General features: G+C 36.5%; 1 protein-coding gene across 3 annotated transcripts in view; it reads right to left on the bottom strand.

Moving 5' to 3' along the window:
- CNTN5 (contactin 5) overlaps nucleotides 1–27,791 on the bottom strand; it is a 598,136-nt gene that overhangs the window by 7,750 nt on the left and 562,595 nt on the right. For all 3 annotated transcript variants that reach the window (XM_066175731.1, XM_066175732.1, XM_066175733.1), the window contains 5 exons: nucleotides 26,377–26,535; nucleotides 25,802–25,951; nucleotides 16,916–16,986; nucleotides 14,530–14,764; nucleotides 3,504–3,613 (listed from right to left, as the gene is read on the bottom strand). In XM_066175731.1, the coding sequence (XP_066031828.1) occupies nucleotides 3,504–3,613; nucleotides 14,530–14,764; nucleotides 16,916–16,986; nucleotides 25,802–25,951; nucleotides 26,377–26,535 (725 nt within the window). The remainder of the gene's footprint in view (nucleotides 1–3,503; nucleotides 3,614–14,529; nucleotides 14,765–16,915; nucleotides 16,987–25,801; nucleotides 25,952–26,376; nucleotides 26,536–27,791) is intronic.

Genomic DNA, 27,791 nt, shown 5'->3' with positions numbered 1-27,791 from the left:
AATGACCAAGAAGATATTGCCTTGGTCTCAAATAGACTTTATAACCTTCAGCTTAAAGATTCCAAACAATAAGTATGAACAACACACTATGTTTCTCCACAATTCTGACAAAGTTTTTGAGCTACTTCTACTTTATCAGACTGCAGCTGGCACATATTTAGTAAGGTTGGGCGGACAGCAGACAAACCTGTACTGAAGGCAGGAATAATATGTGCTTTGGAAGATGCAAATGAGGGCAGCAAACCTTGCATAAAACTCATGTGACATAACACTTAACACTACTTTTCAAGGATGACAACGCGAAGTTGGACATGTTCCTTTGCCTTTCATTACTTCTTAGGACAAAGGGCAAGCAGGACCAGAGTGAAAGTGGGTCATTGTCAACTTGTTCACGTTTAGTAAATATTCTGTCACTTTTGTTGATTAAAACCCAAACATTCAAGTATTAAGGAAATAGCTGTCCCTTTTATAATGCTGTTGCCAAAAGGTCAGAGATGTGAAGACTGTGTAAGTGGTTGTCACTGCTGTGATGACTGCAGCCAGAATACGAATTGAGACACAGAAACAGTGGCTAGTCAGACAGTTTTGCATTCAGACTGAACTGAAGGCAACTTTTTTATCTGTGATCCACAATAATTCTACGCTAAGAAATAATTAAAAAACTGAAAAAAGATAAATAATCCTATTCACTGTTTGGGGATTAAAGGAGTACCAAATGCTTTGTTTTGCACTGCACTGTACAAATGATGAACTTTCAGAATCAGTTTTGAAATTAAGAGTCTTCCCAACAAGTGAAGGAGACTCTTAAGAAAGTAAATAATACAGAAAACATAAAACTGTTCTGTACTTTGGGGGGATTTTTGGGCAGGGAGGATTTTTAGCCCCAATGTTATCCTACACAGACTCCTTTCCTTTTTGCACTGTGGAGGTGCTTTAAAGGAAAACTATCAGTATTTAGGAAAACTGGGCTGATAGTGTGGACTTGGTGGACTTAAATGAATATTATAATGCACTGACTCACTGTACTGATCCTATAAATCATTATCTCTTTTTTGATAAAATCCTTCCCAAAAATGAAATTGGAAAGATCTAGCGACACCATCCTTAGAAGTTATTCTCTCCTGCTGAATTGTGCAGAACAGCAGCATTTACTTTTATGTTTACTGAATAAGTGCTGCTCAGATTGTAATTATTCCTGTGAAGATGGAGAAGAGCAAACTACTCCATGAAAGATTTGTCTGCCAGAAAATGGGCAGATGAACTCTGGCTAAATGAACAAAGACAGAAAGGGCAGGATGGGGGTGGGTAGGGTGGGGAGGGAAAAACACCCTCATCTCCCCAGATAGAAGTAGTACCTTAAAAGGTATTACTATTTAGAAGGCTCCTCTAATTCCTTCATGGAGGAGGAACAAGGGAACAGTGAATTTTTTTATATATATATTTTTTTTTTTGTTATATCAACTGTAGGTTCTTGGCTTGAAATATTTATTCTGTAGTCTTCATGCTATAATCCTAAAATTGGTGTACAGCAGTGCGAGGAGCCAAATTGTTACTAAGGTTCACTATTAGTTACTTCTTCTGTATCAGTGGGCGTTTTCAGATTTATACCTGAGAAATCCATGAGAGATGTAGAGGTGGCAAGTATGCCAAACTCCAAAAGTCAGAGCATTTTCCAAGTGCAAAGACCACCTCTGACACAAAGCAAGCCCACTGTCCTACCTGTAACAGCCATCTATTGCCGGACACACCTGTAGAGCTAAGGGAAGTGTTATGTAACAAGCAAGTAAATGCAAAATCCATTCCCATTATGAAAGGATAACTTTCTAGGAAAATAAATTTCAATTTTAGAAAAAAAGATCTTTTTTTTTAAATTTTAAAATATGTAATGCAAAGTTAATAAAACATTTTGAGAATGATTTTGATCGATGGAATGAGGATAAGAGTGAAAATAGTACGCATATTTTAAAATATGTTAAGATATCTGAGAAAAAATAACAAACCAGCCACCTTTCTGAAAAGAAAAAAAGTCAGGGTGCAGCAAGTAGGTTATTTCAAATGATAAAAGACTGGTTTCAGAATTGAAGTCAGGTTTGTAACAAGTGGACCACTTCAACATGAAGAGGAATAGTATTTGCAAGATGAATATCATCTCTAAGAGATACATTTGTTCTCTTTATAAATAGCAGGTTTAAAGGTAAAATGGTCAGTCATGACTTTTGCCGCATGAAGCAAGCTATGAGCAAAGGAATAGAAACATATTTAGCGTAAGGAAGAAGCAGGAGAAAAGAACAATGAAATAAAACTGGCAGAAGGTTAGCAGAGTTCAGCATGCAGATGTAGATGGGAAAAAGACTTGAACAAATGCTAGACCTGAGGGGACATGCCAAGGTCACAGCCCATTTGGACTGCGCTAGGTATTAATAGAGATGTTGCTATCCAATATAGCAACAGGCTACAGAAGCAGGTAAAAAATATTTATTAACTGGCTGTGTCTGAGCTATGAGGTAAATGCACTGTCCTGGTCATGGCTGGCCAGTCTGAGGCTGAGCTTCAGAAGGTGTTGGCTCTGGTGCTGCCCAGACACTTACATTTCCTTCCTAAGGCTATTAGTGATGGTCACCAGTCCCTGGGGCTGCCCAGACATGCTACCAGGGAGACACCCTGTGCTAGCAGATCACAAGATACCTTTTGACACCCATATGACTGGTGTCTACCTCAGACCTACGTGTTTACTCTCTTTTCAGTGTTACTGTAGAAAATCAGGAATGAGTCAGCACTGTCTAAAGTTTTAAATAACCTGCATCCCAAAATCAGTTAATTTGGTTTAGCTGGACTATTTAATGAGGATCAGCACAGTCTGATCCACAAGGTCAGAGTGGGTTGTGATGGTGGGCCAAAAGAGTAGACAGGTGTACTGCTAGATGTGATCTTCTCCTAGAGGTTTGGATTGTAAACTATCCAAAAATGCAAGGAAGTCCCTTGCAGGAGCTGGTTCACTCTCCCAAGTCAGGGAGGGCTGTCTCTAAGCAGAGTTTTATTTATGGTCTGTGCAGCTTCTGCTTGCCTCCTGACATCCTGTTGTTACTGTCTGCCCAGCAGATGTCCCTCAGCCTCTGTGGGATGAGAGCACATGGATGCAGAGGCTCTCTCCATCCTCTCTATTGTGCTCAGTAAATAACAAGTTTGAACTGGTCGCTTAGAGCTGGAAACAGTCAATACCTAATTTTCCCCAGCCCGTGAATGATGCATGCTGGGTCACTCGCAGTTCTTTCAGCTCTGTTTGAAATGAACAAAGAGATGTTATAAGAACTGGTGTTGAACAGTTTTCAAGCACAAATAAATAAAAAATGTTCGGGTGCTACAACTGTGACTGTTCCACTGCTAGCAGTAAGTACACTAAAATGAGCATAATTCCTATTGAAGTTCCACTACTGCACATGTTAACAGAATGCAACTCTCACAAAGGCAACAAGACTTCTCATTATGATATTCTGTGTTCATACCTCGAATCCCTGTGGTCTTCCTAGGCTTTCTTTAATATGTTTCCACGCAACAAGAATCTCTGATACAGACAAACTCGTAGCTTTGACATCGATGGGAGCAGCAGTGGGTTCTGTATTAAGAAAAATTGAAACAATAAACCTCCACTGTAATAGCTTGTATTTATCAAAAACATTCAGTTTGAAACTGTCATTTACTTCCTTTGTTCTACCTTAATACCCACAAGAAGGTATGACACTTAGGGGGAACATGAAAAACTGAACAAGATGAAGAGATTATTATTGTTGTATTTCTTTATTTGTGTCATGCTACATCAATATCTCATCACTGATGACGGGTGCAGCAAACTGTGAAAGAATCTCTTGTCTGTGATTTTTTAAAAAAGCTTTAATATTTGTATATGTGTTGCCTGCCTCCACACACCCCTTTCAAAGCCCTAACTGCAGCAGTAAATGGAGCATTCATTCTATTTGTGGCTTCTTAGTGCCATTCTGCCAGCTCAGGATGAACAATACCTTGCTGAGGTGCTCAGTCAGTCCTGCCCTGGGGCAATACTGAGTAGGAAGTGATACCCAGCACTGTAGTGAAATGCTATGTAAAAGGTGTTTTTTAGGACTATGTTATTATATCCTCGAAGTCACAGACACCAGTCTGGGATGTGCCACCTTCTCTCTGCTGTGACGCATTTACCATTTTACACCTGGGGTGCACATTTTAATAAATCACCAAGACCTGAGGTTGGTCCCTCTGATTACCTGTGTTTGTTCCCATTGGCCCTCTGTCCGTGTTGCTATCTCCATGACTCTCTGCAGTGCTGAACTCCTGATTATCTGGAACAGAGGATCCTTCCTGTCCTCCAGCCTGGCTGGGTGTCCTTTGGTGATGCTGGGATATGGCCAGGATGCTCACTGAAACTGTAGGATGCTTTACATACCACACTTGCCCAACAGTGCTGTCACAGGCATGTTTCCCTGCGTACTTTCACATAGATGAATGCCTTATAGAGGCCCAGCTTCTTTCAGTGGTTGGGAAGTTGAGTAAATGTCCCCAGATATTTGCCATGGCAGGCTATTGAGCAGCCTGCCACTCAGGTGTGTCACCTGCTACAGTATGCTGGGAGTGACGAATGTCCAGAAATTTTCTCCTGTGAAACTGGGACATGAGTCAAGGAAATCTTGTGGGTCTTTGGCTTTATTTCCTAAATAAGACTGAAAACTTTCTTAAAGACAAGCTGTGGAGGCAAGGCTTCTACATATACTGTGCAGCACACTATTGAGCATTTCTTCACCTTTCTGGTGTAGTTCACTTGCTCAGCAAAAATGTGAATTCACATTCTGCTCTAGTCACTGAACCTCTGATTTCTTCCTTGGCTTAATGTTCCTCATTACATTTCTAATATGTTGATCTGTACCTGAAGGGCAGGCAGAGGTCCTGATTTTATGTCATAGGGAGACATATCAAAGAGCTTTTTGAAAAATGAGTTTTGGGAGCTTGTTTAACAGGATTACAGAAAAGGAGCTTCCTTCCAGAACAGCCTGAGATAAAATGATATATTTTTCTAAGTGATCAAACCACCTAACATGTAAGATACCTGATATCAATGTTGATTCATTAGCTACCCTCCTTTCTCTGCAGGTGTTGTTCTGGCACTGTTGCCCTACAAATGTTTTTGACATGGCTCATACAAATTTTTCATTCTTTTTGATGTCAGACCTTTAATGTTTGTTACTCTTTTTTTGATCTCTCTTTAAATTTGTATCTCAAAAAAAAGGAAGTAATTCTGATGTGATACAAAGTGGTTTTTGCCAGCGATGAGTAATACTAATAAGTATAAAATTTTTTAAGCATTTTAGGTAATAAAGAATAAAAAAATATGTTCAGGAATAAGAGAAATGATATTTTGAATTCAATACTGAAAGAATTGTGTTATGAAGAAATATATTGCTCATAATATGATTTTCTGTTCAACAGTTACATCCTGCTTTCTATTTTATGTCCTACTAAGATTTGTGTGGCAAAAGCTATTTTCCAGTTTTTATATTATTGAAGCAATTACCTTGTTGTCAGAAAAGATTGCAGTGGGATAAATAATTTGAGATGTACACAAAATATTGGTTGGCAGACTTTACATTTTCTATAAATGCAGGTATCATTTCCTCTTCATAACATTCACTACGAGTGGTTTATACATTGCTTGAATAGGTACATAGAATATTTTCTGATATTTTTAAAAAATTGTTTTCAACAAATGGAGCAGAAATAGTTTGAATTTTTTTATGTGAAGAAAATGTATTTGTCACATATTCAGGAATAATTCACTGCAGTTTCACTGATATTAGGCACTGAGAATAGTGTTCAGCAAAAAACCAGAAATTGTATACATGGGAATAAGATATATTATGACTGTCTGAAAGTTTTTGGAGACTAAATAGCATTTTTTATTGATTCAGATATGATGAGGACCATATAATTTCTGGTGATATAATACAGTCTGTGGTTCACTCCAATGTCATGCTTTATTCTCTGTGTCTAAAACTAATGGTAAGTTTGATAGGTTCATTAGCTTTTTCTATTATGGCCACTGATGTTATATTCATATTATTTTCTTCAGATCTTGTCATCATGCTAAAGCTGTAGGTGTCTACCTAAGGTCATACTTACTGAAAAAAGAAAAAAAGGCCATCTTTAATATTCCCTGTTTGAATTAAAGATGCAGTACAACAAATTCTAATAAGGCTGTGTCCAATGTCCATGAAACACTGTCTTTCCCTGTGCTGCAATCATACTTTAAAGAAAAATGATCAATATGTAGGTCTTTGGGATGGCTGTAAAATGGCAGGATATTTTCATGGCTAATGTTCAGAGAGGAAATTCTGAATTTTGACACTGGAAAGTAAAGAAAAGAGTCACTTATTAGCCCTCAGTGTGTTGTACCTGTTTATGAGTGTAAGCTGATCTGTTTTCCTGAAATATTAATCCTTAAGGGTTTCTACCTGATCTAACGTAAAAAAAAAGTCCAAGAGCTTACTCAAATTTATGTTACTTTAATTCTTCTATGGAACAGAGTCTCAGTCAGGAATGTTCAACCAGTCACTTCATATGTGTTCAGTTTTTATTTTGATTCCAAAAAGGATTTTTACAAAGTAGTCTTATTCAAAATTTTAGCTGTTATTTGAGGCAAAGAACCTCAATCTGAGTAATTGCATTATGACTGCAGGCAGTTCTTCATAGATGAGATTTTGGGATTTCAGCCAGGATCTATTTCTGTGATAATGCCTCTCTGTGGAAAAATCCACAAGAGATATACGAGAAGGAAAATCCGGAAAATTCATCCCTCTTGTGTTAACCTATCGGTAAAGAAAGCGGTAGCTTTTGCTTCATTGCTAGAAATAGCCACATGTACTGTCTTCCAAATCAGAGAACCTTCAGTGAACTTTTTCCATTCTTGAGAAATGGGGGACTTCACTAGATCTGCAGTGAAAGGTCTGTCTGCAGGATATAGAACTTTCTCCAGAATCCTGTGCTCAAAGTGGAGAAATATCCAATTTCCACAATAGCAGAAATAAGATTACTGTTTCCAGGACAGGCCTTCAGAATTCTCACTTTTCCACAAGTCCTTTCTATTTCCACCTTCTCTGTGACCATTGTCTTTGCAGAAGACTTTAAAACAGAGAAAAATTAAAAGAGTACTGGAATGAGCTAGAAGTGAAGAGATCTGCCCTGAATATTTTTGATTTATTGCTGAAATACTTATTGGGTAGAACTTCTGTAGCCTTCTGTCCTGTAATGATGCTCTCCTGCACACTTTCTCACAGTGCACATCCTGCTGTGGCTCTCCCTTCCCTATGGAATAACCCAGATTTATTACAGAGCGGAGTGTCACCTGGGAATAAGGAACTGCCTTATTCCACAAAGAATTTACCAGAGGAGTGTTGCCATCTTCATGAATACAAATGATTCGTTTCCATCCAGTGACATGGCAGACAGAGTCTCACCCTCAGCACATGAGGAGGGGATGTGCCCATTATATTGACTGCACATCTGCTTCCTGTGGGGATGGTGCCATTGACAAGATAAATAAACTCCTGCATGTCAGGATTGTGATTTCATTCCGTAAAAAATCATTGGAGACAGCTCTAGCTGAGCTTTCACAGGATCTCTACAGACAGATCTTCTGTCACAATCAGGAAATGACCCTCTGTAGTTTACAGCTAATCTACCAATTAGTTTTCAGGTTCACCTAAACCCCAAGATGCTCAGCTTTAGCTATGAAATGAATCACAGGACTTCACTTCATGAATTTAAGATTTTAATTAAAGACATGGAGGCTGTATTCAAAGGCGTGTACTTACATATTAACTCCTCTCAATGAAAAGAAAATAGTAATTTATTTGTATAAATATGGAAAAACAAAATTTCAATGGCTTTTGTATAGTCCTTTGCCTTTTAGATAACTGAGAGCTTTGGATCTCCATTGGCTTAATGAATTACCATAAATCCAGACAAAGCAAGAGCAAAAGCTCTGTGCAGTATCATTGCATCTTGTATGTACTACAGAAGTGCATCTGAGGTCCCTCAGGAGGTTTTAAACAGAGAGTGTAAGAGTCTTCAGGCTTTAACCTGTATTGCTAAGGGTTTTTTTATTTCCTATATTGAGGTTTTTCGCAGTATTCACTACTCCATTTATCAAAATTATAGATCTTTCAGTTGTTGTGAAGATAATTTTGTCAATGCCTGAAGGAGAAATTAGATACTGAAATGAATGGAACTGGTCCTGTATCACCCATTATGACAATCGTTAACAAAACCCCCCTTTATATAAGAACTAACTCCTCTTGAAACAAGCTGGGTTCCCAGAAATTAGTTTCTTTTTCCTTTTATATTCTCATCTATTTCCATACTGTAAAGTACTCTAATTCATATTTATTCTTGTGCTTTTAGGCTGCATCTATACTTGTTAACTAAACAGGGACAGAGAGAAAAGGCACCTGCTTGAGCATGGACATACAGCTATCTGTAACATCACACTGTTGGCTTCATCCATGTTGACCCTGGGCAATTTGTGCTGCCCCAGGATGTGACAGTTTTAGCAGAGTAATGCCCTGATGCAAATCAAAACATTCGAGCCTTTCTTTTGTGTGATTTCTACCCCATCTCCATGGGTGGAAAAACAGATTAATTTTTTTTATGGTACATTTGAATAGCAAATTCTGCGTTGTTTAATTTGGAAAGGGTTGAATTTCTGACAATTCACAATACCAGAAGTTTTCACTGCAGATGTAAGAATTTTCACTTTCACGTTCCTATTCACTATCCTGTCTATATAATCTTATTTATTTAAAATAAATAATACAGTTTTTCATTATTGTTGTCCATTCCTTGATTATATTTAACATCAGTTCCTTATTTACTTTAATTTTTCATGCCTGATATACTTTCCTAACTTAAAAAAAAAAAAATAACCTCAACTTTTTTCTATGCTTTTGTTATTTTTATTCTTTTCATTGTTTGGATTGTATTATGTATGCTTTTTACTTATTCTGAATATCTTTTAGAGGGTTTATCTACAGATCCTCAGATGTAGTGTCTTGCCTCAGACATGCAGAAGACATTTCTTCCAGTAAAAACTTCAAATATCTGTTATACATTTAGGGACATTCCAAAACACTTCTAGTTTTGGTTTCAACTGTTAATTCTGGTTAATAAAAGATTTTCCTGCTTTTTAATGATGATGTGCTTCACTGTTATTTGGTATGATCAGTTTTCCTATAGTGTCTTAATTATTCATCAGAACAAAGCTATTGTACTGTTATTTCTTCTCACTTAGTACTGGATAAAGAATCTGCTAATTAGCACAGCCAGAACACAAGGTCATTAGTCCTTACTAATTAGTTTTTATTATCCAAACTACCCTGAACAGTGAAATTCTCTTGTAAATAACAGCATTCTTTAATATTTTTCTACAATTAGAAAGGTCTTTCTCAGCATCTAAATTGATCAGGGTAATCTGCAATTGACCTCTAGCTTGACTTCCAGCTTTTTAAATTGCCCTTTTCCAAAATTACATGGAACCCAAGGTTATTCTGTTTTATCCAAACACTTATTTTGTATTTGCTGATTTATTATCATATCATCAGCATGCTATGGCATCCAACTTCTTGTTTTTATATTGTTTACCTGTGTAGCTCACATTTTGTCTAGCCATGCTTCTTAAAGAAAGCTGGCCTGGCCATTACTGTTATCAGCACAGACTTTTCCATCTTCTTGCCATCATACCTCCACACTCATATTTCCTTCTCCATTGCTGTATTTATGAATTCCCCAGTTTTCATTTTCCAGTGAGTTAAAGCCACACATAGAGATTGCATATGGTTTCCCCTGATATTGAAAGCTTGTATCAGTAATTTTGGAATTCCTAGCACCCCAGTATTTAGGTGGAATGTGGTCATCAATAAAAAGAGAACGCATAAATGTTCATGTTGTAACAAACAGTGCTAACATTGCTTTTGTTCATTGCTTTATTTTCCGTGTCCAGTGCCTTTACAGTTTTTTCTTCTGTGGATAAAAATCATCTGTACCTGCACTGAATTTCAGTGCTGTTACAATATTTTTTAGCAAGAATCTGATACCTTATTTTCCTGACAGAAGGTATGGTCAGAAGATTTCCCTGTGTTCTGTTCATGATCCTTTTCAGCCTCAGGCCTGCACACTGCAACCTTTCTCCTGGCAGGTACCCTAATTTGCAGTGCTCTCATGTCTCTTTCTGTTATTAAAGTTTTCATCCATGTAAGGTTCAGGGTTCTCTTTCTGTGCTGCTGGAAATGTCTACTGTCTCATTCTGTTCTGCCTTCTTATTGAGAAAATTGTGCATCTTTTTCCTATCCTGCATCTTCTGAGCATCATCCTCATTCCCTCTACAGAACTGCTTCCTGGCTCTCATCACCCCTTTAAACATCACTACGTATGACCTCTATTTTTCTTCTTTTCTCTCTTATTACTTGCTTTTTCTCCTTTCCTAAGTTTTCCAGGAAAGGCTCCTCCTTCAAACTTCCCTACTGAATTAAGCCATCTTTTCCAGAGAGTCACACATATGTGCTTTTTTTTATCTCCATCGGCTATTGGTCTATTTTGTACATCCTTTTTAACTGATTCTCTATTCCATTCTCTATTCTTCCATTACATTCATCTACACTTTTAACTCCTGGACAGTCTTTCCCATGAACTATATTCTGGTGATGATTTTGATGAAGTCAAAAGGAGGTGAAGGAGGAAAAATGTCTTAAAATATCTGTGACCAGGTAGACTTTTTTGCCTCTTCAACTTTGCTCATCACTATCATTGATGTTTTAGCAATTGGTGTAGTTCTATCTTCTAAATACCTGTTGGGTCTATGTCCAGGTGAAGGCTGGTGACACGTGGATGGTGACATTCAGGGCTCTGCCTTGGGACCAGTGCTCTCCCATATCTGTATCGGTGACATGGACGGTGAGATCAAGGGGTGAGGTCAAGAGCACCCTCAGCAAGTCTGCAGATGACAACAAGCTGAGTGCTGCAGCTGACACACATGGAGGAGAGCATGCCATCCAGAGGGACCTGGACAAGCTATAGAAGTGAGTCTGTGGGAACCTCATGAGGCCAAATACAAGGTTCTGCACCTCAGTAGGGGCAGTCTCAAAGACAAATACAGATTGGGAGAAGAAATAATTGAGACCAGCCATGAAGAGAAGAACCTGTGAGTTGTCCCTGATGAAAAGCTGGACATGAGCCAGCCGTGTGCACTCACAGCCCATAAAGCCAATCTCATCCTGGACTGCGTCCAAAGCAGCATGGGCAGCAGGGCCAGGGAGGGGATTCTGCTCCTCTGCTCTGCTCTGCTGAGACCCCACCTGCAAGGCTGTGTCCAGCTCAGGAGTCTTCATCACAAGAAAGACTTGGACATGTTAAAACAGGTCCAGAGGAGGGACATGAAGTTGATCAGAGGGCTGGAACAGCTTCCCTGTGACAGGCTGAGTGAGTAGGGGTTGTTTAGCCTGGAGAAGAGAAGGCCCCAGGGAGACTGTCTAGTAGTCTTTCAGTACTTAAAGGAGGCTTACAAGGCAGAGATACTTTATACAGGCACATAGTAACAGGATGGGGGGATTGATTTAAAGTAAAAGAGGAGAGATTTAGATTAGTTTTTAGAAAGAAATTAATTACTGTGAGGTTAGTGAGACCCTGGAACAAGTTGCCCAGAGAAGATGTGAATGCCCCATCCCTGAGTATTCAAGGTCAAGCTGGATGGGACTTTGAGTAACTTAGTGGAAGGTTCTCTGCCAACTGCAGAGTGTGTTGAAGCTTGATGATATTTAAGGTCCCTTCCAACCCAAATCATTCTATGCTTCTATTATATGATCTGACTTAATAGACAGAAAAATATTAGCCACTCTATTTGCTTCTGAACAAGTGCTCAGTGTTTTCATCAAATTTCTGAGTTCTTATACTTAGAAGGCAATGTTTTAAGCCTTTTGCCCTGGACAGTATCGCTTTTGGCAATCAGAGGGCAGTTTGTTGTGTTCACGGAGGGAACACGTTACTCAACACCACCTGCCAAGTTGCTTGCTTAAGAACAACTCAGAGCCACTACAAAGGGGGTCTGAATGTGAATCAGAAAGCACAAAATATGCTGTCACAGTCATACAGCATAGGAAGAAGGAGATGCATTCAGTCTTAATAAATACGAGATTACTTCATCGTTAAGAATCTGTCCTGTGAAAGCTGTTTTTTTCCAGTGTGCTTGGCAGAGGCAATACATTTTAGACTTCCTTAGACAAATTTGTTATGCCATTAAACAATTGTAGATCCATTTGTAGATGTGGGAAAACTTGTAATATATAACATAAAGCCTTAATTTTTAAAACATTTTAAACTTTTGCTTTCTCTAGATGTTTACTGAGTGAGTTGGATGTGTGATGAAAAGTAAGTAAGCTAAGGGTTTGCTGGATCAGCCATAGGACAGTATTATATTGTACTGTCAATCGTTATTTAATATCTACTCTTCAATAGAAATCCTTGAAAAATTGTGTCTTCAGCTGTTTTGCTCCTTAGGCATGACAGTCCATAGCTCTTTCAAAAGCAGTTCCCCATTTTCATAGCAAAATGCCATGTCTATCATTCTCAATCCTCATATTGTCCAGAATTTAGCTGTAATAAACTGTTTCATTACTCCTTTAAATTCTCAGTATATTACCTTGTTTTTTTCTGGAGGAAAGCTTTTTATTAATTAATTTTGTACTGTAATGCCACAGCATCCCATATTTTTCCTAAAATATAATTCTTGTAAAATATTTAGGCCCATAGAATTCCTCATGTACAGACACATACAGAGACTGAATTAGGAAAACTATAATGGAGAGGTACTTTCAAGTTACTGAATTAAAATCAGAAAAGTTGGTTTCTAGAGAAAGTTAATTTCATTATTCTATTAGGACCATTTGTAAAGCCCATGTTTTAAAAGAACTGATATAAAAGATTGTTTATATATTACTAATTATTTTATTTCCAGTCTCGTCCAAATAACAAGCAAAGGTATAAAAATGCATTATTACAATTAAGCATTCAGCTTTTGTTAAAATATCTTTTGCTTCTAAGAAATAAAATGTTTGTCTCCCTTCCTTTGCAAAACTTGCTTTGCAAAGAACTTTCAGTGAATGAGTATAAAATTATTAAAATGTAAAAGCATCACCATTGACCTCACAGTAACAATTTTCATTGAGGAATGGGGATATAAACTGACAAATTTTCAAATTGTGCTGTGCAATTTTTACATTTTAAAATGCAATTGTTTCTATAAAAATACAACTACTTGGTAATCCTAATTCAAAAAGTGAAAAAAACCAAACTACCGAGACTGTTTTTAGCAAAAGCAGCAACTTCAACCTCTGTAGTTACTGTGAGAGAATAGTAGTAGAGAGTGTTTGCTATATCATGGTTCCAAAGTTATAGATTTACTGTGGGTTAGTATGAAATAACATTTAATGTTTTCCATCTTCACATGAATTATTATTATCTTCACATTACTTTTGCAGAGAGAGTATGAAATTCCTCTCATCTGCACTAAGAATCTGTGTTAAGAGAATAAAATAATAGGAATTATTTTATTCTCTTAATAGGAGACAGAGGAATAACTCAAGATAGTGTAATAAAGGAATTTTATTTATTTATTTATGAATTTCAGTAATGGAATTACTGAAAATATTCTTGTGGAAAACATTTATTTGCCTTTTTTGTGCATACATTTGTGCATTTCCATACACTGGGTCCTGTCAAAACAGAATAATTTCTTTTACTAGTACCAATTAGTGCTTGTTGGTTGTTTCTGTTTGGTTCTTTTCTGCCCCACAACATACTGTTTAAAATCTATAGCAATTCTCAATAGAAATTTTCAAGAATTTTTTTCATTTGTTCTTGGGAGCTATTCCTATTATTCACATTGAAGGCTGGGACATTAATGCAAAGTCAGACCTTTCTCCTAATGAAATAAAAATTAAAACAAAAATTATTTCTGTGCACTTCGAGAATGCATTAACTAGGAAATGAACATTCAAAAGTGAATTTATTTATTCTTTGAGCTGTTGTCTGATTAAACCATCAAAAGAAGGATCATGAATCTCAGAAACATCAGAAAATAGCATACTTTCTTTTCTCAGTGTTAGAGAAACCCTGTCTAAAATTAAGGCTAATGATTTCATATAAAGGATGAGCCTTCATGGCTTTTTTAAAAATTATGACTGATAAAGTCATACAAGATGAAGACACCACTGATGTCTTATATAATATATAAGTCTATTCCTAAACTTTATAATTTGCTTTCTAGGTAAGTTTGGCAAGTTAGTCCACTTCCTTCTCTGCAGAACCTGTTTAATGTTGTTTAGCACCTCTGCAAAGAATTTTGTAATTCAAGGTTTAAAAAGTGTGCTATAAGAGGATGCATTGTATATAAAAGGCTTATTATAGTTCACAATATGTAATTTAACTTCATGTTGAACTGACCTCCTTCAGCTGAGCAGATGACCACAATAGGGCTGAAGGGACCATCTCCTTTGTTGTTGTAAACACCAACTTTCACCTCAAAAGGAGTCAGAGGTGGCACACTTTCATCTCTGTAGATGAATTTTGAGGCATCTGAAGATGTCACCATTTTTTCCTTCCACCCACGAGTTCCATTAGGTCTGAAGGCTACAATATATCCAAATCCTTCTCCACTCTGAAACTCTTCTGACACTGGCTGAAAAAATAAGTTCAGAAACTTAATTATGATCAGAAATAGTTTTACTGATTTAGAAACAAGTCACAGTTCCATTATAGGATTTTACTCATCATATCTGTCCTCATAAGGACAGTTGCTTCCTAAGAGGAACCTTCTAAGAGAGTTTCCTCACCTAATTGCCATAGTTAGATCATTGTGCTAGGACTGAATGAGTTCTTGTGCTCAGAAAAGTGTTTTCTCTTCATATATCCCACTTTTTAGTGGGATGCTTTAACCAGTTGTCTGCAGGTAGAATAGCCCCTATCAGTGGCCTCGTTAAAAACATAGAGCAATATATTGTAAATAAGATGATGTGTGTGATACCTACTGTGGTGGGACTCCTTTGGGTTTTAAATTCTGTTCCTAATGGGGTGTTAAGTCTTAGAGATTCAATTCCAGGGTTCCACTTAACACTTAGAATACTTTGTAATAAATCTAAGTTTTTCTAATTCTCAAAAAGTTCTGTCCTTTTTTTTGGGTGAAAAATAACACATTTTCTTTTCTCTCCTCAGAGGATCTGTGAAATTAGCCACTTTAATTGGGACATATCAGACATAAGCAGGCAGTTAGAAAAGTTATCTGTTTTAGAGGCTCAGCACTGCAAAAACTAAAACTTACATGTCCAATTTAATAATTGAACTTCTCATGCTAATTAGTAAATTAGCAGTAGCTTACATTTATTATGAAGTCAATGGACTAGCTTAGGGACTTGGTTTCATTTAACAGCTGTCTGCCTATTAAACCTATGTGAAATGTCCAAAAATGGGTGTCTAAACTCCCTCTCTTGAAATGCCCGTCATAGATGTGCAGCAAATGGAGAAATGAATCAGAGCCAGGGCACAGGTGACACTGAATCCTCTCCCCTCCACATTTCAAGTGAACGTCTCATCACCTGGAACTTCACTTGCAGACAAAATTTTCTGTCCATCCTTCTGAAACTGTGCACTGAGCATCCCAGGAAAAAAAAGAATCATGTCTCCATGGGCAGAGGATGCAAAATGAAGACAGACTTTGCAACCTAGTCTCATCCCTGGGTCTCTGGTTTCTTTGGGAAGAAAACTTTGTCCCTTGACAGAGTGGGAGTTACAACATTCTCCAGTAGTGCCCCAACCCGATCACCTGGTAAATGCTATAAAGACACTTAATATGAATACTGCATAATAGTATATCTTATTAGGGGCTGGAATTATGCCCATTCACATCAGATACAGTTCTAGCCACCCGGTGTTTCTGTTCAGGATACAGCAAATTCTCTTCTAATAAGAGAGATGTTGATATTTACCCTTACTGAACATAAAGCAAGCTGAAATCAGCCCTGTCTCAGCTGTCTTTGGTAGCTGATGTCAAAAAAGGCAGATGTACCAACAGAAGACAGTCTCTTTAGATGTCCTAAAATTTGCCAATTGAATTAATTAGAATTTGGTGTGTCTACGTGGATCCACTATGTGGATCACTGCTCAAATTGGACAAGCTAAAACCTTTTTCCTTATAAGTCCATATCTTTATTTGATGGAATTTTTCTTGAATATGTATGCATATATATATATGTATGTACACATATATATATATGTATGTATATATGAATTTTTATGAATGTGAAAGTGTTTATGATGAATCCAGAAGTTTTGAAAACTCCTTAAGAAGAGTCTCTGTTCTACTGTTTTTTATGATTAGCAGAGAAAGCAACTCTCCCACTGGCATGACCACACATCTGTGTTGCATCTTGCATCACAAATACATTCTCAAGATTCTCTTTAGTTTATTTTTATTGAACAATTAGAAATAATCGTTTATTTATTTACGTTCAAAAATTTTTACAAGTCTTTCCTTTGTCTTCTCTTAGGTATTATTTCATCTGGTGTTTACATAAAATCCAGAAAAATCAAATAAACCAAAGCATTGTATCAGTCTGATGAATTAATAGAACTTCAGAGCTGATGCCATAATATCTTCTACTCAAACCTCAGAAAAATCCACAGTATTTTGAAATTTTAGAACAAATTTAAGAGTAGTATTTTGTTTTTATGTGTGGGCAAGATTTGTTGTAAGGAAACCCCAGCAGAGTACTTCTTACTTTGGTCTCAAAGAAGTTAACATGAAACAAAACCTTTAAAGAGAAAAATCCCTTACCTCCCATGCTATTACTAATTCATGTCGCCTTCCACTTCTGCCACTTACGTTAGCTGGAGGTGTCTTTGGCACTGTGTGCAAAAAGGAAAAACAAAAGAAAACAAAACAAACCAGAATATCCAAGTTATTGAAGTTTTCCCCATAGTAATAAGTTGCTGCAGAAGACATGAGACTGTTAAATCAGAGCAGAAATAAAAACATAGCACTCTGTGGTAAAGAAAATTTGCTCAAGCTTCATTTCAGAGAATTGCACACACAAGCCAGGAAAAATCAAACAAAACACAAGCTGATAATGAAAATAGTGTTGGAATAAAAAACTGCTTAAGCACTAGGTCTTCTGCAGATTGGTAAAAATTTCAGTGTACAGATCACCTAAGAGATAAAACAGGAATTATCTTGTTAATGTTTGTCATTTACTAGCAAACAACTTGAAATGCCAGGAAACCTGACATATTTCAGATTTCAGGTAAAATCTTAGGACATAATTAATAATTTCTCTGTTATTTTTCAGGTAGTTAGTGATTTAGAAAATTTTAATTATTGTAAATCTATTTTTAATTGCTCTACTGGGGAGCCAACTTTCAGGAGTTTTAAAGCAACTAACCTCAAAGTTCCCTCACTGTTTCTTGCAAAATGCTGGAAGCAATACTACCCACAGTTCTTGAAAAATTGAGCTCATCATTGCAGCTTTAAAGCACATGAGCAAAGGATGAAATTCTTTAAAGTAAATTGTAACTATAATCACCATTTTTATTTGGATTATCATATTTTGCAAAACCAGAAGTTTCAATTGTTCCATAGGAATTAGATAAATTATTTTACTTTGTTTATTGCTTCTGATGAAACTCCTCAAATGGCCAAAGTCTTGAGTTTATTTACTGTGAGGAGCCAATACCTGCATTGTCTATTTGATTAAATATATCTTAAGATTCAAACTTTTTATTTTCTTCTTTACAGCTGTACAGAGGTCATTGGGTAGAAATGTACTGTGAGCCTTTAGGTGATTAGGCCTTATTGCATGTTGTTTAACTTATTCAGTGAGTAGCACTGTACCTTTGAACTATGCAAAATAAAATGCATTTAAATAAATGTACACAGTCCTCTCTGTTTCCTGTGCCATTGATAGCTTGAGTTCAATGAAAAATGCAGTTTTTATTAGATCCTGTGTGTCCACCTAAGCCTTCAGAATTCATTTGGGTAGCTGCTTTTTGAACCCGGAACTCCTCTAAAAAAAACAGAAGCCCGACTCTGCTTTTCCTCATAAATGATGTGACCCTACAAAGTGTATGCACTGATTCTGATTCATACTGTGGGAAATGAGACAGGTGTTATTTTATCTGTGGCTCTTATCAGACTGATAGGGGAGATTTCTAATGTGTTTCTCTCCAATAAACCTGTGTTCATCTGGCAAATATGCAAATATGGTGCCTTTGACTTCCTGCCTGCCTGCCTGCTGCCTCCCTCCCTCCCTTTGACATGGTGAAAAGGTAATGAAGTTTTCCTTTCAGAAACAGATTTTCCCTCTGGCTTTAAAAAAGGAGTAGAAAGAATACTATCGATGTTCAACAGTGTGACAAATGTTCTCGCATGAAAAGATGCAGATGAAGCCTCGTCTAACAGTTAATTAACATCCAAAAATTATGATACCATCTCTAATGGAGCATATTTAAACCTTGTTTAGCACCCATTTTTCTCTTGCCTCTCTAAGGTATTTTTGGGTAAATTATAGAGACAAATGGAGTTTTTATGTAGGTGCCTGCCACATTAGAAATGAGAGAGTATGCTGTATTCCTTTGAAGCATCCAATATGATGGACTTATTTAACCTGCAGCACCCTCTTTCTAGAGTTTTCTTGTTAACAGCACTGCCGACTGTGGCCCTATTTGAATGAATAAACGTTAAAAGAATAAAACTGTCAAAACGATGAATTTCTTTTGCACAAAACCAAAATGTACACTCACACAGTGAAACTCTTTCAAATGAATAACCATTAAAAGAATAAATGTGACAAAAGAATAAATTTCCTCTGCTCGGCAGCAAAGCAGAGTAAACACAGTTAGAGGGAGACAGTTTAAAATGTGTAACTATTAAGTGAAGAAAACTATTAAAATAAAATGTTTTTTTGCCAGGCACCAAGGCTGTACATCAGCCACGCTTTCAACACCACCTCTTTATATCAATGTTACATCTGAATTTACTCATTCATGTCCTAAGTTTGTTGCCATGCAATTAATGACTTCCAAATCTTTTTGCTGTTAATTCTCAGCAATGACACTTATGGAGATGCACTTGCACCAGATATGTAAATATGATGTCTAAACTTGGAAACAGGATACATGTGCCTGGGGAACAAGGACATTGGGACCTTTTCAGTTTAGGGTTTCTCAAAGCTGAGAAGTTTGGTATTTTTTTTCTGAAAAAATACACCCCCGCACTTAGAGCAAACAAACAAAAATCTTGAAATGAATGTACTGGGAGTTTGATTTGAATGCAAACAGCAGGATTTTTTCCTTACTGTTTTCCAATTTCATGAAATTACTGTGATATGCTGGAAGTGAAAGTCAAATTAGACTCTATTAAAACTTATCTCCTCTAAACCAAACAAAAATCCCATTAACATTTTTTCTAAGAACAGGCACAGAGATTGTAGCCCTCAGCAGTCCTACAAAGCATTTGATAAGATACTTGAGATATAAATGAAGAAAAGGTGATATGGAAGGATAAAGCTTATACATGAAGTCATGACAATTGTTTAACAATTCATGTGTGACTTATCATTACAAGATAAATATGGATGAAAAGTGGAGAGTTTTAATTTAGGATGAAATATATACACAGAATTGCTGTTGCTGAGGGTTTTGTGTATGGGAAGAGTGGTTATAAAGTGCTGAAAAATGATGATTGTGTCATCTATATATTTTCAATCTATATTTAGATGTAAAGCATTTAAATGGGGAAGCTTTAGAAATGGTGGGTAATACTGTAGCTATGAAACCACCAAAATATGGGGTAGATGTTCACTTTCCTTCCAGACTTCCACTGTGTCTGAGTTTTTGAACATTACTCTGAGCTTTGTGGTGATTTAATTAGATTTAAAAAATTCCTTTCTCTTCAGTCTGCATGGCTGATGGATTATCTGTGGGTTTTTTTAGTTTAGGTTTTTTGCTTATTTTTTCAATGAAAACGGTAGACTGCAAAGATGAGATGATTCAAAGATTTTTGGTACTCAATTTTGGGAAAAATATTAATACTTATTAAGAATTTTATTTTCATATTATAACAAAGGAAGCAGAGCAATTTGACTTTGAAAAAAGGGTCTAATTTGTATTTTGCTTCAGTTTTTAAAAATAGAAAAATTAAAACTAGAAAGACAGATGAGAGTATTTCATCTTGAGTTGACAGAGATTTTTAACTTATTCCAAAATTATTATTTTAGTTCTAATTTGCTAAAGAAAATAAATAAGAATTTTGTTTAAATGGAGTTTTCAACTCTGTGCTTCTATGTCAGTGAATGAACTAAAAAATGGTTTTAAACTAGCTCTAGATTCCTTTCCTAATAGAAAGGAAAATATTACACTGAACCTTGAAAAGCTGAAAATATTTGTAAGCCAGTTCATGTTCTTTTTAACATTTCAGTTTTGTAAATATTTTTTAATGTTATTGAATGAATAATTAATAATTTTAAAGTGTTTCTGCTTTGTGTTTTGATTTGTTTGCTTTTTTTTTTCCCCAAGGAAATATCTAGTGACTTATTTCAATGTGTTTTGTTCATTACCAAGAAAAAAATACATATTCTTAATTTTACAGTCTATCTTATTTTTTGGGCAAAGCAAAAGTATTTAGCAGCCAAAATTATAATTAATTACAATTGAGTCCAATAATTGCATTATTGTAGTAGAAACCTGGATTTAGATTTGGTCCCTATCCTTTAATAGGAAATAGATGAGCTAAAGGAAAGACAAAGAGAAGTAAGGGCCTTACTAAACTCCTGTTTTTAGACTAAGAGATGTTAATCAGAGCAATCCAAATTCATAGTTTTCTCATAACCAAATGAGTCCAGATTACCCAAATCCCAATTCCATACTTAGTTCACAATGTCTTTCTTACTCTGCTGAATCCTGTATTTTTTAAGATATTTTCCACATGGATATTTTCTATATAAATTCTGAAACTTTTGTCAATTAAAGAAAAAATAAGGAAAATGCTGATATTGCTACATTTTGGGGGGATAAAAAATAAACTTGGCTTTAATCCTTAAGAAATTACTTGTACCTTTGCTCAAGGGTTGCTGTTGCTATTGTTTTTATTTATGTTAAAGCTTTTTAGAACTTAAAATACAGATGTACTCTGAAAAGCAACACTTTTTAACTGCAAAAAATTATGGGCGGGGGAAAGAGGGCTTGTCAGCAGCTTGGCAGAACTTTTTAATGTGAGACCGAACCTATAACACATTCAGTTTTTTCTTCTCAGTTGGTTTCCATTCTCCCTCTATATGCATGTATGTAGATGTGTGTGTATCTCTGTATATCTCCTGCAGTGCACATCTAGGAAACAGGAAATGTTTCTGTTAAGTGAATGTTTCCCAGTTAAGTGAAAATGCTTTCACTCTGTGAAAGACCACAGAGTTGGTGACCCTCAAGTTGTCACCCTCCCAGAATAACAAGACACATCTCAGCTGTCCAGGAATGAAATGTACAGCACGCCAGCATCTCAGAAGTGGATGACACACATATTCAACTACTGGAAAACCAGGATGTGCCTACTGGTCTCAGCATCTGAAATATTGTTTTAATTTCCTCTGTATTATTCATATTTGTAATTAATTATGAGATTGAATTCAGTTCTCTGCAGGACTCTGCCTGAATAGTCTCCAAATCACCACCTATAGGGCTGAAATCCTGAATGCTGTGGCATAAAAATATGATATGGGACAAATGCAGGTGCTTTTCTGCCCTATCTTCTGTCATACGCACATTTGGATTCCTTGTCAATATTAGTCTGAGCCTGCAATCCAAAGTCGAAGTAGCCTCCAGTCAGTGATTACATCCGACTTTCTCCTTTTATTTTTCTTCATGGAAAAAGCATGTTTCCTAAAAAAGCTGTAGTAAACCATGCCATCATCTGCAAATGTCCCAGATACAGTGGGTTATCCTTTTTTTTAAATTATTTTTTATTTTTTCCTAGTTCAAAAATTTTTAGTTTTGATAATGGGAAAAGCTGGAACTTTTATACAAATCACAAATAAAACACTATCCCCAACAACAAAAACCCCTTTAAATAAAGCCAGTCTAAAATGGTCAACTTTTTTCTTCAGACAGAAACATTTCCTGTCATGCTGTGAAGGAATTCTAGCTGAGAATAAGGGCAACTTAATGGAACACAAGGACATATTACAAATGAAGCCAGTGTACAGACTGCTACTAATAGAGTGCATTACATTGTTACCTCATAAAATCAAGTTTGCATGCATGATTAGCAGGTTAAACTTCGATTCTACTCAATTTCTCTCTCTCCATGTTTCCCCATGAATAGATAATGTAATTGATGTTTTGCCCCCAGGCTTCAAATGCCCCGACTGTCTTAGTGGAATGCCAGACATGTTTAAATTCATATTATTGGCTCTTTGCAACTTGTGGACCTGTAAAATATGTATCAATGCTAGAACTGACAGAAATGCAGCAGCTGGCTGTAAGTTAGATGTGCCAGAAAATTGTGGTATTATCTGTTCCAATGGAAGTAGCAATGAAAAGCAATCATGTTAACTAAATATGAGCTAAGTAACAAGATTAGAGTTTAATTAAAAAATTAAAGCAAGTTGAAACTTGTTTATTATTCTATTGGTTTCCTTACACAATCTGAATAATTATTTTCATAGGTATTTTTAGATAATGGAGAAATATAAGGTGTTGTTACTATCTTGGACAAGGAGCGATAAAATAAGTGAGGTGAGGGGATAAAAAAAAGACTTTAGTCTCCAGTCAAATTTTCTTGTGCCATTAAACTACAGATGCGGATTTTCATTTAAGTGTAAAATAATGGAACCGGAATCATACATTTGCCGCCTCTGTGGCTTGTCTACACAGCTACCATTCAGCCTGATGAGTCTCAACTCTTATCTGAACACGAGTCAGAGTCCCTTTCTCAGCTGGGAGACGAATATTTTTGGATTTCCACCCAGTGCAAGGGCAACCTGCCAATTTGCACTTGTGGGTAACACCTACTATCAGTGCAAATAGCCAGGTTATTCTGCTTGGGTCATGAGCAGAGAGGTTTGTACCATGTTTATTCTGAAGTATGAACTATCACATAATTGTCCTTTAAAAACTGAGAACTATGATATTAGAACTGGGCATCATTCTAATAGACAGTTTCTCTTGATGCTTTCAGATAAAAAAAATAGTAATAGAGAGACTGTGAAAAGTAATACATCAATGGGTTCACTGAGATAGGTAATGATGTGCTAATTTGAAAACCCATATGAAATCTGTTGTAAGGCAATGAAAACTATTACTGGTTTCCTGTCTCTTTGGCATCTGAAAAGGATACCAAAGTGATAATTCCCAAAATCAGTGAAAGGTATTTTGGAATACAGAGGCAACAGACTCTGAATTTCAGGAATATCTGAAGTTCAGGAAAAACTGACTGCCTGAATGAAGCTGATCATGAAGGCTCTGACATTCCAAGAGTGTCATACATATTATGTGCACGATGCCATTTTTCAAAGAACTATATGTGTAACAGTTTGGGATTTTTTTTGATTTATTCGGTTCTTTGTTTAAAGCAGATTCAATGTTTTATTGTTGCAGTTTAATAACTCTGTGTAGATTCTATATTTTTTTCTTGAGTTAAAGACTCTGTTCTTTCTGATGACAATAATGGGGAAATGTTACCCAGAAATGAATACTAGGCACCAAAAGAAAATTCATCACACATTGCATGCTTTGTTTTTCCAAAGATTTTGTTTTTGATGATCAGTATTATGATTTATTGATTCATTTTTACAGAGATAAAGTTGCAAAGAATATTGAAAATGAATATGCATTAAGAAGAGTTTTATTTGAGTTATAAGAATGTTTTAGCAAATAGGGGCTTAGTTTGTTAAACATTGGGCAAAAAGAAGAAGGAGCCTAAAAACATGACAGCTGGATGAAATCTAACATTCTCAAACTTCAGTTTATCAGAAAAACCTAAGCCTATATTTTAACTGCACATGGTCTATCAAAATACCGAATCACCCTTGTGAAAACGGAAAATATTTACTCAGTCTGAAAGAGCATAATACCAGGGGTGCAACCTATCTAAGGATAAACTTTTTCCAGAATGTTTTTTGCCCTTTCTGATATGTATCATTTGGAAACATAGAAATTTGTTTCAATCATTAAGGTTCAGAAGATTTTGTACTGCCGATGAAATATGGTACACAATTAAGGAAAGAATAATAGTGGTGGAAAAAGTGAGGTTTTTAAAAAAATAATGTGCGATGAAACTACCTTGTGCTTTTTATTTAATTTTCATTTCCTCCTTTTCTTAATGGGACAAAGTATGAAGCATCTGAAGCTTCTGCTATCAAGCTGTTGAGTTTCACAGTATGGGGAGCTTGAAGAAGATGAGGCGGAGAGTTTGAAAGGAAACATTCCACATGCACGAATGGGAATCAAATCACTTCAGTGCTGTTCTGTGATTGTAGTGAAATGTAATATCAGCTAGAAACTACACCATTATTTAAAGTAGGAAAACATAAATATGTCTGATTACAACTGCAGATAGGTTTGTTAGACTTCATCTGAAACAGGGCATCCAATTTTGGGTGCCACAATGGGAAAGACTTTGATCAACTAGTACAAGTGCAGGAGAGGCTGTTGGGGGTGGAGCAGCTGCCTTGTGAGGAGAGGCTGGGAAAGCTGGGCTTGCTTAGCCTGGAGCAGAGATTGTCCTGGGGGGACCTAACAGCAGCTCCCATGCCTGTGGGGAGGTCACTGTGGACGCAGCCATGCGGTCTTCACAGTGCTGCAACAAGTTAGTTAAAAATTATTCAACTGATGAAACATCAAAACACAAAATAATCTGTCTAAGCATCCTAAATACCAAAGAGGAATGAAGAATAATCTGAAAGTGTTCTGACATGTAGTTCCCATCTGAGGCTTTGTCCAAATCCTATCTCTGTCTATTTCTGCTTCTTAAAATGTGTCTAAGTGCCTATGTATTTTCCTCAGATTCTCAGTCCTTCTTTAGCTTCTTTACCTTCCTTCATTCTACCCAAGTTATTGTCAATGGTTCCAAATCTTATGAGTCCATCGTAACTTTCAAGAGACCCAAAAAGGATATTTTGTTTTTCTGATCTCCCACAGTATCATCCTAATTAGAAATGCAATGAAATTTATGAAAATGTAGTAACTGTTCACAGTAGAGTGTGCAAGACAAAGGAACAATTAGAATACAAGGTATTTTAAATTAAGCAATGTTTTTTTACTTTCCTATCTTGCTGTAAAAAAAATCCATATGCTGTAAGTGAGGGAAGGTGTGAAAAAATTGGGGGAAGAGGCTGCTTAGGAGCAGTTGTTTGAGGAGACTGCTAAACAGCCTAATTTAAGAGCAGCAGTAGTGTCAGAAGGAAGACCACAATGACTTAAGCAAAAGATAAGAAGTAGGGCAGCTCAGATGGAGTAGAAGAGCAGGGAATAGTTTTGTTTGAAATTTCTGTAAGTTAAACAATATTCCTGTAATTAAAACAAGCTGACTCCTCACTACAAAGAAAATCACCATTGGAACTGCGATTACTGGACACACAGATGTTTACCAGTGAAAAGAGATTAGGTCCATTATTATATTAAAGCAGTTCTTGTTTTTGACAGTGCTGTAAAAATAACCTTTTTATCTTTTTCTTACCTGCTTCATTGGTTCTGATCACTCGCGATGGCGCACTTGGGTCTCCAGTCCCAATTTTATTGGTTGCTACTACTCTGAACTCGTACTCCACCCAAGGGTTCAGTTCCACAGCCATAGCAGACTCCATGTCACCAGTTATCAGATCTGGAACTGCAGACAGTAAAGAAATGTATGGGTCACTCAGAAATCTGAAGCTGATGTGCAGTATCTCAAGAGAAAGGAGACTTTGTGGTACAACATGGTCAATGGAAATGATTGACATCAAGGATCTAATATGTCAGAAATCGTAGCTAGGTTTTTGACACTGTAGTATTCCTGAAAAAACACAGATTGAAGAATTTAGGGGAGAGCTTTCTGCTTATTCACAGTTGCATCGTGGCAGGTGTCTTTGTGCTGTCCTTTCAGAGCTGCTGCTAAGTAACACAAAGGAATTTAAGAAAAAAAAGAAAAAAAATCAGTGATTTTAATTTGCCATTGTTTTCTTAAGAGTATTTGTTCCTGTAGTTGCCAGTGATTATTACTGTTATTATCAGGGGTTTGGAACAGTCTACTTGCTGTTTGAAAATTTTTCTCACCTGTTTTTACGGTCTGCCAGCCAAGAGAAAATGGACTGCGTGCTTGCAGGTTGTAGAGGGAGATAGGGCTGTGATTGTCTGCCCCAGGACTCCAGGAGAGTGTTGCTGTTGTGTCTGTAATTTCCTCGACTATTACAACCCCTGGGGGACCAGGAGGACCTAGAAATAAAGTGGAATAATCAAACAGACTACACCATCATTTGTGGATGTGCAGCATTAATACAGGAGATGCATTCTGTAGGGACCCAGTGGAGCTGAATATCCATGAAATACGAGAGCTAAGATACACAGTAAGACATCATGGAGATACCTCATTTCCATGATTTCTGATGGTAAACTGTGATTGTTGCTATTCTTTAGATGCTGCGTGAGTGAACATCAATTAGCTTGTCTAAGTGACAGCAGGAGGACTAAAAATAGAAACAGATTAAAAAACACCCCCAAAACTCCATTGTAATTGTTCTGAACCTAACAGTAGAGGAGCAAAAGAGGAATTTTAGGAAGCATCCAGGCTAGACCGAGTGGTCACAATCACCTCTTCTCTTTGTGCGAGCCTTGTCAGCGAGAAAGACAGATATTAAAAAAAATGAAGCGCAGGAGGATGCTCTTCACGAAGAACAATAATATTACTAATACCTGAATCAAGAACAGAACATTCATCCCTTTTCTGAAATTCACTCACCCAGGAAAGCTGCCTGGATTCCTGCTGAAAGTCCATTAACTGTTTGATTGAAAGCTACTAAAACTAAAGTAAAAAAAAACCCAACCCAAAACTTTTTAAAAGTTGAAAATTACTTAGAGGTCACTAAAACCCAACAAAAATCACATGAAAACTTCCTAATTTGTAAAGTAAAGGATTATTTTTTCCATTTAGCTTCTCTAAATGAGAACATGCTAATCACCGTTTGTATAGGCCATGTGACTGCTGCAATAATTGAGGTCTCTGGTAACAAACATAACTTTGCAAAGAAATATGCGACTGTAACATCCCACTCCTATCCATAATTTTCTTATTTAATTCTTGATGATTGATATGAGTGGTGTTTGAAAACATTGTTCATTTACACTTGCCAAACTAAATTGGAGGAAGTTTGTCCTGGTTCAGGATCCTCCTCCATTGTTGTTTTTAATCAGATGTTTTTGGGAAAATGTGTGTCTCTGAAATCTATAAATGCAAAACAAACCTCTTTCTTGTGGTTTCTTGTACTTAAAAGATTATATAAGTCCTGGAGGACAGAACTTGTTACTTCCATAAAATATTCATATTATTAATAGCTATAGTTATTTAGGAAAAAAAAATATTTTTGGCATCCAAGACCCTTTAAATTGTTTTCCATGTTCTTGCTATTGGAGGCTGATGTTTTGCTTCTGCTCCTACACAGATGGAGGACTGTGAAATCAGAAATGCACTAACA

Source organism: Chamaea fasciata, unplaced genomic scaffold (genome assembly GCF_029207755.1).
Source record: "Chamaea fasciata isolate MVZ Bird 193981 ecotype frontalis unplaced genomic scaffold, bChaFas1.0.hap1 SCAF_2, whole genome shotgun sequence".
Taxonomy (NCBI): Eukaryota; Metazoa; Chordata; class Aves; order Passeriformes; family Sylviidae; genus Chamaea; species Chamaea fasciata.
Note: the sequence above shows the minus strand (reverse complement) of the source record. Positions and strands in the feature narration are given on the sequence as shown.